Source organism: Seriola aureovittata, chromosome 12 (assembly GCF_021018895.1).
Source record: "Seriola aureovittata isolate HTS-2021-v1 ecotype China chromosome 12, ASM2101889v1, whole genome shotgun sequence".
Lineage (NCBI taxonomy): Eukaryota > Metazoa > Chordata > Actinopteri > Carangiformes > Carangidae > Seriola > Seriola aureovittata.
The window spans coordinates 17,965,207-17,978,754 of NC_079375.1; the positions used below are offsets into that span (position 1 = coordinate 17,965,207).

The following is a 13,548-nucleotide window of genomic DNA, read 5'->3' on the forward strand; positions in this document are numbered from 1 at the left end:
TATCTGTCAGGATCATTATGATTGGGGTTTAAGAGCCATCAAGTCAGTCCTGGTTGTGGCAGGATCTCTAAAAAGAGAGGAACGTAGCAGGCCTGAGGAGCAGGTATGCATCAATCTTCATCACTGATGTGTGCCGTCATTCACACTAAATCATATCATATCTATTAGATATAAGACCAATTGTGTGCAATCATGTAGCTTGTAGTTTCCACAAATTTGATTTTATAATCGCATTTCTTTACTATATGGAAAAAATAATTTTCTCCCCAGGTGCTAATGCGGGCGCTCAGGGACTTCAACCTGCCTAAGATAGTGACCAGTGACGTGCCCATATTCCTGGGGCTGATCAGTGACCTGTTTCCTCAGCTGGATGTGCCCAGGAAGAGAGACCCTGAGCTGGAGAACGCTGTTCGCCAGTCAGTCAGTGAACTGCGCCTGCAGCCTGAGGAGAATTTCATACTTAAGGTGTGTCTCATTGTTTTAATATTATATTGAAATGGAAGTGCTCCTCTGCAAAATTAAAATTCCTCTTTTTTAATGGCTGCACCAGGATGTCTTTTTGCTGCAAAAAAGAATAGTTAGGGGAAAAAAGCTATTCTTAGGATCAGAGACAAGGTTCATACTGTATAAAAAATTTAACTATGATGAATAAACTTCACAGGCACAGTTCATCAATGTTCAAAAGTAATTTATAGTTGAGAATTATAGTTTAGCTCTGTGAATTGTCAGGATGAAATGTAAATGTGTGATTAATAGTATTTATATGATCAGAAATCAATATGACGCTGTGTTTTTGTGTCTCCAGGTGACCCAGCTGGAGGAGCTGTTGGCTGTCAGGCACTCTGTGTTTGTAGTTGGCGGACCAGGAACTGGAAAGAGCCAGGTTAACTTCTGTATAACTACTGTATTCATGAAAGCACATACATTGTTTGTGTTTTCATGTGGTTTGATTGACGCCATGCAAAATAGTATTTGTCTACTTATTTTTAATGCCACTTTATATGGGAGTTGACTTGTAACCATTGTCCTCACATACAAAGCACATACATTTTCAGTTTGAAACTAGATGTAACCGGTATGTCTTAGGACTAAGTACAGAATAAGAAACGATTGGAGTCAATATAATCGGGATAATAGTGAAATAGAGACACAGGACATGGTTGTAGAGTTTGACTGCTTATATTGAACGGCAAGCAAGTAAAAAGCAGGTAGACTGAAGTTACAATTAAAATGTTCTGAAATCTGTGCACTGAAAGACATGCTGAAAGAGGGATTCACTAGCACACATCTTAATCAGTAGCTCTGCTGCAGCAACTAACGCGAATAGTAAAAAACGCATCAAAATTTAAACAGTTAACAGTTAAAAACAGTTAAATAACAGTCTCTTTAACACACCAGTGTGCCAGAACATATCTGCTAATCAGCAATATTTTTTTAACCCCACTTAAATTTACATCTTTAAACAACTAGAAGCTGATTGAACTCACCAGTGCAATGAATTAGCACATTAGCTTGGAAAATGGCGTCTGGTCTCAGTGCGCGGACAGGAACGGAACAGTGTTCTCTGTTTTTATCCACTCTGTGATTTTATATGGTTACGATAAAGTATGACTTATAGCATGTAAACACAACATTAACTTTAAGTGAGTTACTCCATTGCTTAACCGAATTTCTTACCACTCCTACCACAAAACACGCATAACTCTCATTAGGGTTAAGTTATCAATGGCGTCTGGCCTCCTCACTAACGTGACCAATCAGTGGACAGCCGGGAGGCGGGCCGAAGCTTCTGATTGGCTAAAGTGAAACTGAACTTGACTTTGTCGGCTGTTTGTCAAACTTGTCAACAAAACACTTTTTTCTCACCAATTAGACTGTTTTAAGCATATACATGTGCAATATTTAATGACTGTTTATTCCAGGTGGATCTGTATGATTTTCTCAGCATTAACACAGAGATTTATTTATTTTTATTTCTTCACTTTTATTGCTGATTCAACTTCTCTGGGTTACATAAATCTTTGATTTATTGCATAGAAGAGGTGTCAAACACATCCACTATTGCTACAGTCTTGGGTTGACACTGCACTGCCACAGAGTATTCTTATGTGCTCATCGTGTCATAGATTTACAGTATGTTTATTCATCAGATCCTAAAGACTCTCCATAGAACCTACGCAAACATGAAGATGAAGCCTGTATGGAACGATATCAACCCTAAAGCCGTGACCACAGATGAGTTGTTTGGATACCTGCACCCTGCTACCAGAGAATGGAAAGATGGTGAGGCATATACAAGGAATTTAATAATAAATAAGTGATGATCAAGGGAACCAGTGTTTCCTCCAAATTTTAGGTCACTGTCAAGCAGGAATTATTTTGGTGCTAGGACCATAATTTATTCCCAAGCCTCTTCTCAGAATTAATTAGAATTTCTTAAAGTACTTTTTCTGGTTCAGAGTTAGCTCTCCTTTGAATGGTTTAGATATGGAATAATTTGACTATGATTCCATTACATGAGTTTGTTTTAGTACAACATTAAATGATAGTTTGTGACATTTTTGCCCCACTTATGGTCTGGTACCAGCACAAATCTAAAAAAAAAAAAAAATTCAAATTGATGTTTTACTCTCCCCTTTACATTAGGTCTGTTCTCCTCTACCATGAGGGAGCTGACCTCAGTGGGCCATGATGGACCCAAATGGATTGTTCTGGATGGAGATATTGACCCCATGTGGATTGAGTCTCTCAACACAGTTATGGATGACAACAAGGTGAAAGTACAGCTTTGCTCTTTGATATTTTCCTGTTTCCGTTCTTCTAATGCTGATATTTCAGTTTTACATCAACCAACCCAAAGCCCAAACAATAATAAGTACTCTCCTCTCTCCAGGTACTGACTCTTGCCAGTAATGAGAGGATCAGTTTGTCCTCCTCCATGCGTCTGCTGTTTGAGATCTGTCATCTGAGGGCTGCTACTCCAGCTACTGTGTCCAGAGCAGGAATACTCTTTGTCAACCCACAGGACCTTGGCTGGAGCTCGTGAGACACACACACAAATGCACATTTAAAATCACAGACTTCTATTTCTTCTGAATTTGTATTTTGGCTAAGCAGTGCTGTCTTTACTCTGCTCTCAGTTATGTGACAAGCTGGATAGACACCCGACAGGCCCAATCAGAACGAGCCAACCTCACCATTCTCTTTGATAAGTATGTGCCATACTGCCTGGAACAAGTGCGATGCAACCTGAAAACTATCACTCCCATACCAGAGAACAGCATGGTGCAGGTGAGGACACAGAGCATGCTAGTTTTGTATAAGGCGAAGAGTCTTAATTAGTGTCATCCTGCCTTCTCAGTGTGCACTTGTTGAATTTCTATGTTGTGTTTTTGTATATTGTCCAAAAATGTGTTACTATATCTTGTCTAATCGATTATTGCGTTTCTATGTTTTGCTCAATCAGACGCTGTGTTCCTTGTTGGACTGCCTGCTGACAAAGGACAACACTCCAGCCGACTCTCCCCGAGAACTCTATGAAATCTACTTTGTCTTCGCCTGTGTCTGGGCCTTTGGCGGGGCTCTCTTCCAGGATCATGTGCGTACTAACTGAATGTTTGCTGGATGAACGTTTTTGTATTACTATCATTTTACTTTGCTTACAATTAGTAAATTCATGTTATTCGTTTTCCAAAACACCCGTTTCAGCTGAACGACTATCGCGCCGAATTCAGTCGCTGGTGGTCTAAAGAGATGCGGGCAGTGAAGTTTCCCTCCCAGGGCACCGTCTTTGACTATTTCATAGACTCTGAGACTAAAAAGTTTACCCCCTGGAGCGAGAAGATGGTGCCATTTGAGCTGGAACCTGATGTACCATTACAGGTGTGTACAAAGGGTGTGTACGAACAGAATTACTTTGCATTATATTTACGCTCAAGTAAATGGACATCAAGTCATGTGATGTCTGTTTCAGACGGTGCTGGTCCACACCCCGGAAACTATTTGTCTGACCTACTTCATGGACCTGCTGCTCCAGAGAGGCAAACCTATCATGTTAGTGGGCAACGCTGGAGTGGGCAAGACCATCCTGGTTTCTGATAAAGTCGCCAAGCTGAAGGAAGACTACATGGTGGCTAAAGTCCCCTTCAACTATTACACCACATCAGCCATGCTGCAGCGTAAGAATCACAGGAATGAGAACAAATATTTCTGGGATCTCAGTTCTCACAAAAAGTGCAAGAGAAGAAAAGCTAAATAATTGTATCTCTTGACTTTGTCTATTAACGTCCAAATTGTTACTTCTGTTTCTGATGAATTATTATATATATAAGGAAGGACATGATGTTCTTGTTTAAATAGAATACCAGTTCTCCTTTTTTCAGATGCCCTTGCCCTTACTACTGTATATACTGTGTGAATATCCCCGCTACAAAGAAGATTTTGACCCTGGGCGTACTATGTGTCACAATATATTACGTCTCCTTTTAGTGGCTCACTGCATTTGCCTATTAATAGTAGTTAAATTTCACAGCAGTCACTACAGTACAAGCTCTGATTTATCCGTGTATTTTTAAGTTTCTTTTCCTGATGCTGAATTGAGAAGCACTCCTCTGGGATTTACACATCTTCTGTGTTAAGTGAGTAATTTTCTCTCCCTTTCATGAACCGTCTTATTCATTACACGGACGTCAGGTGTCCTAGAGAAACCCCTGGAGAAGAAAGCTGGTCGTAAATTTGCTCCTCCTACGGCTAAGAGACTCATCTACTTCATAGACGACCTCAACATGCCTGAGGTAGACGTTTATGGGACCGTCCAGCCGCACACACTCATACGCCAGCACCTTGACTACAACCATTGGTAAGACTGAGACAAACATTATGGACACACTCATGTTCAAAGCCTACATGCTGCTGAAATGTACACCCAAGAAACCAAGAAAAACAGTACATAGATAAAATATTTTGTTTATGTTATTTACCTAATTTATGTGCACTTGTTTCATTTCAGTGTGAGTCTCTCCTGCGTTTTGCTGTCATTTACGGTGGCGTGTCTCTCCTCCTGCTTTCTGTTTCACCGTGTGTGTGTGTGTGTGTGTGTGTGTGTGTGTGTGTGTGTGTGTGTGTCTTAGCCCTTCCACACACACACACACACACACACACACAGAGCAGAGCAGAGTAGAGACAGGTTGATAAGTCGTTAGGTTAAGCGTAGTAAAAGCTTCGCCTCCCACACCAGCCGAGGGGAAGCGCTGTGTACTGTACGGTAGACAGAGATTGTACAGAATGTGATGGCTAGGTGGAATCTAAATAAAGTGAAACTTTTCAGGTATGACAGACAACGACTGGTACTGAAGGAAATACATAACTGCCAGTATATTACCTGTATGAACCCAACAGCTGGGAGCTTCTCTATCAACCCCAGACTACAGGTACAGACTTGAACGCACACAGGTACATACAGTACATAGTATAGAACCAAAATACTAGGAGCATGACTTTCATCATAAGAGTAACTTATCTAGCTTTTTAAACATTGTTAGGAAATACATTTACCCTAATGAATATAAACAACGAATGAACAAAATCAGTTGTGAAAACCAAAGACACACTTTATGCACAGAAATGATAAACAAAAGAAACCAATAAAAACACTAATTGAGCTCATTAAAGTCAGATTTCAGAGTCAGTTCAGAAAGTAAAATTGATTTTGAGCCAGACTCCTGATGGTAAATAATTCTTAAATCTCCCTGTTTCCATTCCAGAGGCATTTCTCAGTGTTCGCGGTACATTTCCCCAGTGCTGATGCATTGGCCACCATCTTCTCCAGCATCCTGTCGGCTCACTTCCTTCAGGGAGGCTTCAGCTACGGCGTCTCTCGCTCAGTGGGAACTCTCATACAGGTGCATCTTTAGTATCAGTGCATTAAAAACCTGATGACACTCTTTGAGCCTATATGCACGCCAACACTGGTCTGTCATTTTATCAACCAATACAGGCATGACGTTGCCCAGAAATATTGTCTGTGCCGATATCTATACAACCATTTCTATCATCTATCCATCCAGGCAGCTATTTGTCTGCACCAGAAAATCAGTCAGAACTTCCTCCCTACAGCCATACGCTTCCACTACATCTTCAACCTGCGAGACTTCTCCAACATCTTCCAGGTCACACATGCACAGTCATTCAAAATGCATATATACATCACAAAACTACACTAAGTGAAATTATTGGTGTAATAATTAAGTTTTTTTTAGCAATAAGTGATATACAGACCTCAGCTACCAAACTACATTTTCCTGATTTGTTTGGATGGTAATGTGGGAAATAAATGTCAATGTTAACTGTCTGTAATCTCATCACATGGTATTTACTCCTGACCTGGTGTGTAGGGCATCCTGTTTGCCCTGCCAGAGTGTATCCGTTACCCCATGGACCTGGTTCACCTGTGGCTCCATGAGAGCTCCAGGGTTTACTCCGACAAACTGATGGAAGAAAAAGATGTGGAGCTCTTCAATAAAATCCTGCTGGACACCGGCAAGAGATATTTTGAGGCAAGAAACAAGGACCATACAGTAGCATCTTAATCTTTAAAATGTTCAAAAATATACAATATTAGGCAATTAACATCCTTTTACAATCAACACTTCAACCCGCGTGGCAGATCCAAGAACATAGAAAGCATGAATGATGTTTCTAAGCAATTTATAGAGGTTGTCAAACAGTGTCACACTGTATAAATTAAAATAAACTGGCCTGTCGTAGGTTCAGCATTTTCCTGCTTTTTTTTTTATCTCTTTCTGACCATTTTTTTTCCAGGGAATAGATGAGTCCATCTTTATCCACCAGCCTTTGGTGTACTGTCACTTTGCCCAGGGAGTGGGAGAGCCTCGCTATCACCAGGTAAACACACAAGCTTGTCAGAGGTGTTCCGGTTTGGATTTTGTGTTGCTCCTTTCAAGCATCCATTTATTTTTTAATAACTGTGGTAATAAAAATGGGTGAATTTAATTGTTTTTGACTTAAATCAATTTAGTATGTGGTTAATCTGTAGCTCACATATTTGGAGAGCTTATGGCACAAATGCGGCTGTCATGTCTAATCTGTCAGGAAATAAATGAGGAGGAATGCACTGTCATTAGCAAACTAATTACCTTTCATTTCTTTATGGGGTTTGAATTGAAAGTTAATCGACTCAAGTCTTGATAAGAACTTAATTTCATTACGTATCTGGAAGTAACCACATAGTGACAAGAGAATCAATTTCATTTCAAATTTGTTTATTTGGCCATCGTGTCAGGCTTCAGACTGGGAGAAACTCCAGAAGACACTGGCTGATGCTCTGGAGCATTATAATGAGCTGCACGCTGTCATGGACCTGGTACTGTTTGAAGAAGCTATCCAGCATGTGTAAGACACACACACACACACATGTGTACGCAAGCTTCAGTCAAACATATGCTAACACGCACAAGGGTGAATTTACACAGATGAGTACAAACATGAACCACAGACCACACACACACACTCACGCTGTTAATTCTGCTGTTTGTGTTCAGGTGTCGTATCAGTCGTATCCTGGAAGCCCCCTATGGTAACGCCCTGCTGGTGGGGGTTGGGGGGAGCGGGAAGCAGAGTCTGTGTCGGCTGGCCGCCTTCCTCAGCATGCTGGAGGTTTTCCAGATCACACTGCGTAAAGGCTATGGTATCAATGACCTGAAAGTAAATATGCATTAACACGCACACACACACACACACACACACACACACACACACACACACACACACATGCGAAACTGATGCAAAATGACATAATAACCCTCAATAAAACTGTGGCATTGTTCTCTCTTTCTATTTCCTACTTTCACTCGATTAATTAAGTGACATATTAACGTATCCATTGTTCCCTCCTGTCCAGAGTGATATAGCAGCCTTGTATATAAAGGTGGGGGTGAAGAACATTGGGACAGTGTTCCTTCACACAGACGCCCAGATTCCAGATGAACGCTTCCTGGTGCTCATCAACGATATGCTGGCCTCAGGTTTGGCTGCCCCGGCCTGGGATGAGTGTCCTCTCTTTTGATAAGCAAATGATTTCTGCTTTAGTGTGTAAAAGCTCTTGTTGTCAAACCTGAATAATGAGCCAACTTCCTTCTTTTACATGTGAATTTATCGTGTCAAAGCCTCTCAGAGCATACATTCAGTTAACAGTCGACAGAATGAAAATTTCATCAGCCAGATTTATTTTCTGTCTCTAGCAGAGAAGGCACATTTCACACAGACTGGCTGGTGAAACGACAGACTCTAGCCAAACTCTAGCACTGACTTACATTATATTCCATTAATGGGACGGTATATGAATCTGATTGGAATAAAATTAATATTTTTTACACATTCTGTCCAAAAATAGTGTGTTATGAATGACATTTTGAATGTTTGCAGCTAAAATACAGCACAATGTCTGCAAGAAAAATAATTGGGATAAAATGGCATTAAATGCCATCAGCAACTGTATTCGGAGAAGCTGTAGCGTTATATAAATAGGAAGAAATACATACTCTGAGTCTTTATTGTTTGTGTTATTCAGGGGATATTCCAGACCTGTTTAGTGATGAAGAAGTGGATATTATTGTGACATCCATCCGCGTTGAGCTCAGAGGACTGGGACTCATAGATACCAGAGACAACTGCTGGAGCTTCTTTATTGAGAGGATACGAAGACAGCTCAAGGTCTGAAACATCATTTATTATGTTATATTAAAAAGCATTTAAGATATGGCATCAAAATATAATATGAAACATTTTACCACATTATCAATTGTGAAATAAGTCGGCCGTCATCCTCTTTGTCCTCCAGGTCGTCTTGTGTTTCTCTCCGGTCGGATTCACGTTGCGGACACGTGCGCGAAAGTTTCCAGCTCTGGTGAATTGCACAGCAATAGACTGGTTCCACCCCTGGCCTCAGCATGCCCTGCAGTCTGTCAGCTCTACTTTCATAGAGAAGATCCCTGGTCTGGAGGTAACAACACATTCAGCTAGTATTCATTCACTTTCTTTCACCTATCAACTGCTTCTTCTTCTTCTCTTTTGGTGTTTTAAGAGTAGAAACTTGAGCAAGCAATTGCATGGCAAAAGTGAAATATTACCAGATTTGTCAGTGGTATTAGCAAAATGTGGTTACTTTAGCTAATGGCTGCCAGTGTGTTAAATTCATAAATCTTTGTGCGTTTTCATCCGTTGCAGCCGAATGTGAGGGCATCAATCTGTGAGTTCATCTCTCACGCCCACACCAGCGTCAATGAGGTGAGTTACTGCAAAGCACCATGGGTGATAACCAACCATGACATCTTCTCTGACATCGTCTCTCGGTCTCTTGCTTTATAACTGCACCATCCAGGTGAGTGTCAAGTACCAGCAGAATGAGAAGCACTTCAACTACACCACCCCAAAGAGTTTCCTGGAGTTTATGAAGCTGTACGGAAATCTGCTGGGGAAAAAGCGCACGGAGCTGACCCAGAAGATGGAACGATTAGAGAATGGTCTACAGAAACTGCAGTCTACCGCCACACAGGTCAGATAACGTTCACTGTGCTGCCTGAATTCATGCCAAAGTTAGATATCCTACCAACTTGCTCTCACTTTTTTCTTTTTTTTTTTTTCAGGTGGAAGATTTGAAAGCCAAGCTAGCGGTGCAGGAGGTGGAGCTGTGGCAGAGGAACACAGACATCGAAGCTCTCATCGCTAAGATCGGACAGCAGACAGACAAGCTGAACCAAGAGAGGGCTGTGGCTGATGCTGAGGAGCAAAGGGTAAGAATGTGTGTGATTCTAGGGCCTCTGAAGATGCAAAAGAATAGACAAGAAGCCCTGTATTATTAAAATTATTAGAGAGCTCCAAGGAGAGAGGGAAGAGGAGTAATTACATGGGAGAGAAATAAGCCAAATTTGCTACAATCCATTCGTACATGACTGTTTTTCTTTTTTTTGATTGTTCAGGTGGCAGCAATTCAAGCTAAAGTGACCAAACAGCAGCAGGAGACTGAGGAGGACCTGGCCAAGGCTGAACCCGCCCTACAGGCAGCTAATGCAGCCCTCAATACATTAAACAGGGTAAAACATTTTCTACACACATAAACACGGAGACATGAAACCTTTCACCACAACTGATTAATTTGATTTGATGTGTTTGATTTCATTCAGTCTTTTTTTATATGTGCTCATCGCGAGCAGTGCAAATAAACAAAGACAAAGGTGTTACAAGGTTGTCTCCATTCCAGCAGCCCTCCCAAATGAATCTGTGTGTGTGTGTGTGTGTGTATGTGTGTGTGTGTGTGTGTGTGTGTGTGTGTGTGTGTGTGTGTGTGTGTGTGTGTGTGTGTGTCTCATCCAGTTGAACTTGACAGAGCTGAGGACGTTCCCCAACCCTCCAGCTATCGTCACCAATGTCTCTGCAGCTGTTCTGGTGCTTCTGGCTCCCCAAGGCCGAATCCCCAAAGACCGCAGCTGGAAGGCTTCCAAGATGGTTATGAGCAAGGTGATATTTTACACTGACACCTTGTAGTGTTTCTCAGATTAATGGCTTTCTACCACAAAGCCAAAGAGTCCATCACAAATAAATTCCCCCGAACTGCTGAAATAACATTGTTTCACATCCAACACAACTGCTGCAGCTGTTTTTATGCCTCATATCTTGTCCCAGCTGTCGACACGACCGGGAAGTTAATATTTATGTTTATTGTGTTTTCATTTATCTTCTAATGGTGTATTGACTGATGGTATTTTAACAGTTGAAAAATCTGCTTTACGCAGTCCCTGATTTCTCTTTTCAAATTTACCTATTATTACTAGTATCAGTCTTCATTAGTCTTTGTGACAGGTTTTATAGCCTCTATATTTTATGTTCTTTGTGCTGCTTCTTTCTTGATCCACACAGCCCAGATTACAAAGAGAAACAAGGCACTTTCCTAATTAAAGAAAGTCATATGTAAAACTGAAAATGAGATTTTAGGAAACACTGTGTTATAAGAGTCGATTGCCAATAAGATGTGTAGCTTTTTATTTTATCCCACTTCTCTATTCACACTAGTGATTTTGATCCAAAAACCCTGTGAACATATTATATATAGAGAGAGACTGTGATATGACACCATTTCATTAAATCCACACACACACACACACACACACACACACACACACACACACACACACAAACTCACACACACACACACTCACCCCTGCACACAAATGCGTGCGTCCAGGTGGATGACTTCCTGCAGGCTCTGGTGAACTTTGACAAAGAGCACATCCCCGAGGCCACAGTGAAGTGTGTCAGAGACGACTACCTCAGTGACCCAGAGTTCAACCCTGAGTTTGTACGACAGAAATCCTCGGCTGCTGCGGGGCTCTGCGCCTGGGTGATCAACATCATACGCTTCCATGAGGTACTCGCATCTACACCAGCTGCCACCCGAGCTAAGCCGCACCGTGTGATGTTGTTCACTGTACAGCGATGCGTTCTGGTTGTTTGATAGGTTGTTTTCTCTTGTTTCCCAAACTATTGTGCTGCCCTGGATAGATTTTTGTAAGTACAACTTTCTTCTCCGCTGTCTTTATTATAGGAGTTTAAGTGTATGTATAATGTTTTTTTTATCTTTTTTGTTTTTTGTTTAATATCTTGTAGGTAATTTAGTTCTAATGTTGATGCCAGTCATGATAACAGGTTATACTGTAACACCCTCTCAGAAATAAGTGTGTATGTGTGTGTGTGTTTGTTGTATCACCAGGTGTTATGTGAGGTAGAGATGAAGAGGATGTGTTTGTCTCAGGCCAACGCTGATCTGGCCGAGGCTGCTGAGAAATTGGAAGCCATCAGAAAGAAACTCGCTGTAAGCAATATGTTCCTTTCTCTCCCCGTTTTTCTTTGTCTTAAATTCATTGTTTTCCTTCTTTCTTTTTTCTTCACAAAGTTCCTACTGCCTCTGTATAATCCAACTACTTGCTATAGTGACTTTTACAGGCCACACCACCATACACTTCTCCTGCAGCCATTTCTCTCCAACTAATTCCTGCTGGAAGTGCTTTAATAGCACCTTCAACCACTAGTAGTTGAATCCCTTCCAACGCCCAGACAGAGGTGCATATGTGGTTTAAAGCTACTGTTTTTTTTTTTTTATTTGTTTTTTTTTTGGGTCCTTCCTTTGTTCCTCTGTTTCTCAGGAGCTGGACAGTAGCCTGGAAACTCTGACAACAGCATTTGAGACAGCCACGTCAGAGAAAATGCGATTTCAGGAAGAGGTCAACCGCACCAACAAGACAATAGAACTGGCCAATCGGCTGGTCAAAGGGCTTGAGGTGGGCACAGCAGCGACCGCGAGGAGATCCAGAGATATTTGTGATTTGTGAAAGTTGATTTTTGATGTTTTATATTGTGCAGTGTTTTGTATTATATTTCTATCTTTCATGCTTTGCCTGTAGTTTTGAAGTATTTCGTAATAGTACATGCTCACTGTGTGTGTGTGTGTGTGTGTGTGTGTTGTGTGTGTGTGTTTCAGAGTGAGAATGTGCGTTGGGCCCACTCAGTGGCTCAGTACCATGAACAGGAGGACACACTGTGTGGGGACGTCCTCCTCACCGCAGCGTTCATCTCTTATGCCGGCTCTTTCTCCAAGAAGTACAGGAGAGAGCTGCTGGACAATCTCTGGATGCCGTTTCTGCGCAGCCAGAAGGTCACAATCTACAAAACACTGAACACATTCTACCAAAAATAAAAAAATGTCTTACTTCTGAGGTCTATTTTAAGATTAGTTGTGATAATCTTCTGTCCCTCTTTTCTTCCCCATCCACTTTTCCCTCCCTCTGTTTTCCCCTCAGCTGCCTGTCGGTATAACCATAAGTTCTTACTTTGCTAATGTCTCCATATCGTCTCTCCATCAGATGCCCATCCCCATGACAGAAGGCTTGGATCCAGTGTCAATGCTGACTGATGATGCAATGGTGGCCCAGTGGAACAACGAGGGCTTACCTGGAGACAAAATGTCCACTCAGAATGCGACCATCCTCACCAACTGTGAGTAGCGGCATTAAATCAACAACATCGCATCACCATGGTGATGAAAGTCAGACAAACAGTGCAGAGCGAGGTTTTCTTTCCTATACGGATAAATCTCCATGTGTGGGTCATGTGCGCATTGCTTCAGGTGAGCGCTGGCCTCTCCTCATTGACCCTCAGCTGCAGGGCATCAAGTGGATCAAGAGTCGCTATGGCAGCAGCCTCAAGGTCGTCAGCCTCGGGCAGAGAGGGTGAGTGTTTTCTCGTTCCACTTCGAAAATCCTCAGGTGGTCATGAAGACTTTCGACATAGGAGGGGAAAGCTTTTACTTTGAAGGGTTTAAGTTTGTTTGGCAGCACAGCATCTATCACAACACATCTATTAGCATCAGCGTTTGTCTGCCACTCTCATTCTTCAGCAGTGCTATTATTTTCTCTATGTGGGGGAGGTGACATAATTCGTGTAAGTGTTACTTTTCTCGTTTTCATGTATTAATATTTA

The 13,548-nt window shown here is 41.7% G+C and overlaps 1 protein-coding gene across 1 annotated transcript in view; it reads left to right on the top strand.

Moving 5' to 3' along the window:
* Positions 1–13,548, top strand: part of dnah9l (dynein, axonemal, heavy polypeptide 9 like) — a 36,769-nt gene that overhangs the window by 16,555 nt on the left and 6,666 nt on the right. Inside the window, exons 40-71 of the mRNA XM_056391157.1 lie at positions 11–103; positions 271–465; positions 806–883; positions 2,151–2,283; positions 2,647–2,774; positions 2,894–3,042; positions 3,141–3,291; positions 3,467–3,598; positions 3,709–3,882; positions 3,974–4,178; positions 4,693–4,858; positions 5,327–5,429; positions 5,763–5,900; positions 6,066–6,167; positions 6,393–6,554; positions 6,820–6,903; positions 7,301–7,410; positions 7,560–7,722; positions 7,919–8,042; positions 8,588–8,730; positions 8,858–9,019; positions 9,244–9,303; positions 9,398–9,571; positions 9,663–9,809; positions 9,996–10,109; positions 10,390–10,533; positions 11,258–11,440; positions 11,783–11,884; positions 12,216–12,350; positions 12,551–12,724; positions 12,933–13,065; positions 13,196–13,298. Coding sequence (XP_056247132.1) covers positions 11–103; positions 271–465; positions 806–883; positions 2,151–2,283; positions 2,647–2,774; positions 2,894–3,042; positions 3,141–3,291; positions 3,467–3,598; positions 3,709–3,882; positions 3,974–4,178; positions 4,693–4,858; positions 5,327–5,429; positions 5,763–5,900; positions 6,066–6,167; positions 6,393–6,554; positions 6,820–6,903; positions 7,301–7,410; positions 7,560–7,722; positions 7,919–8,042; positions 8,588–8,730; positions 8,858–9,019; positions 9,244–9,303; positions 9,398–9,571; positions 9,663–9,809; positions 9,996–10,109; positions 10,390–10,533; positions 11,258–11,440; positions 11,783–11,884; positions 12,216–12,350; positions 12,551–12,724; positions 12,933–13,065; positions 13,196–13,298 — 4,364 coding nt within the window. The remainder of the gene's footprint in view (positions 1–10; positions 104–270; positions 466–805; positions 884–2,150; positions 2,284–2,646; positions 2,775–2,893; positions 3,043–3,140; positions 3,292–3,466; positions 3,599–3,708; positions 3,883–3,973; positions 4,179–4,692; positions 4,859–5,326; positions 5,430–5,762; positions 5,901–6,065; positions 6,168–6,392; positions 6,555–6,819; positions 6,904–7,300; positions 7,411–7,559; positions 7,723–7,918; positions 8,043–8,587; positions 8,731–8,857; positions 9,020–9,243; positions 9,304–9,397; positions 9,572–9,662; positions 9,810–9,995; positions 10,110–10,389; positions 10,534–11,257; positions 11,441–11,782; positions 11,885–12,215; positions 12,351–12,550; positions 12,725–12,932; positions 13,066–13,195; positions 13,299–13,548) is intronic.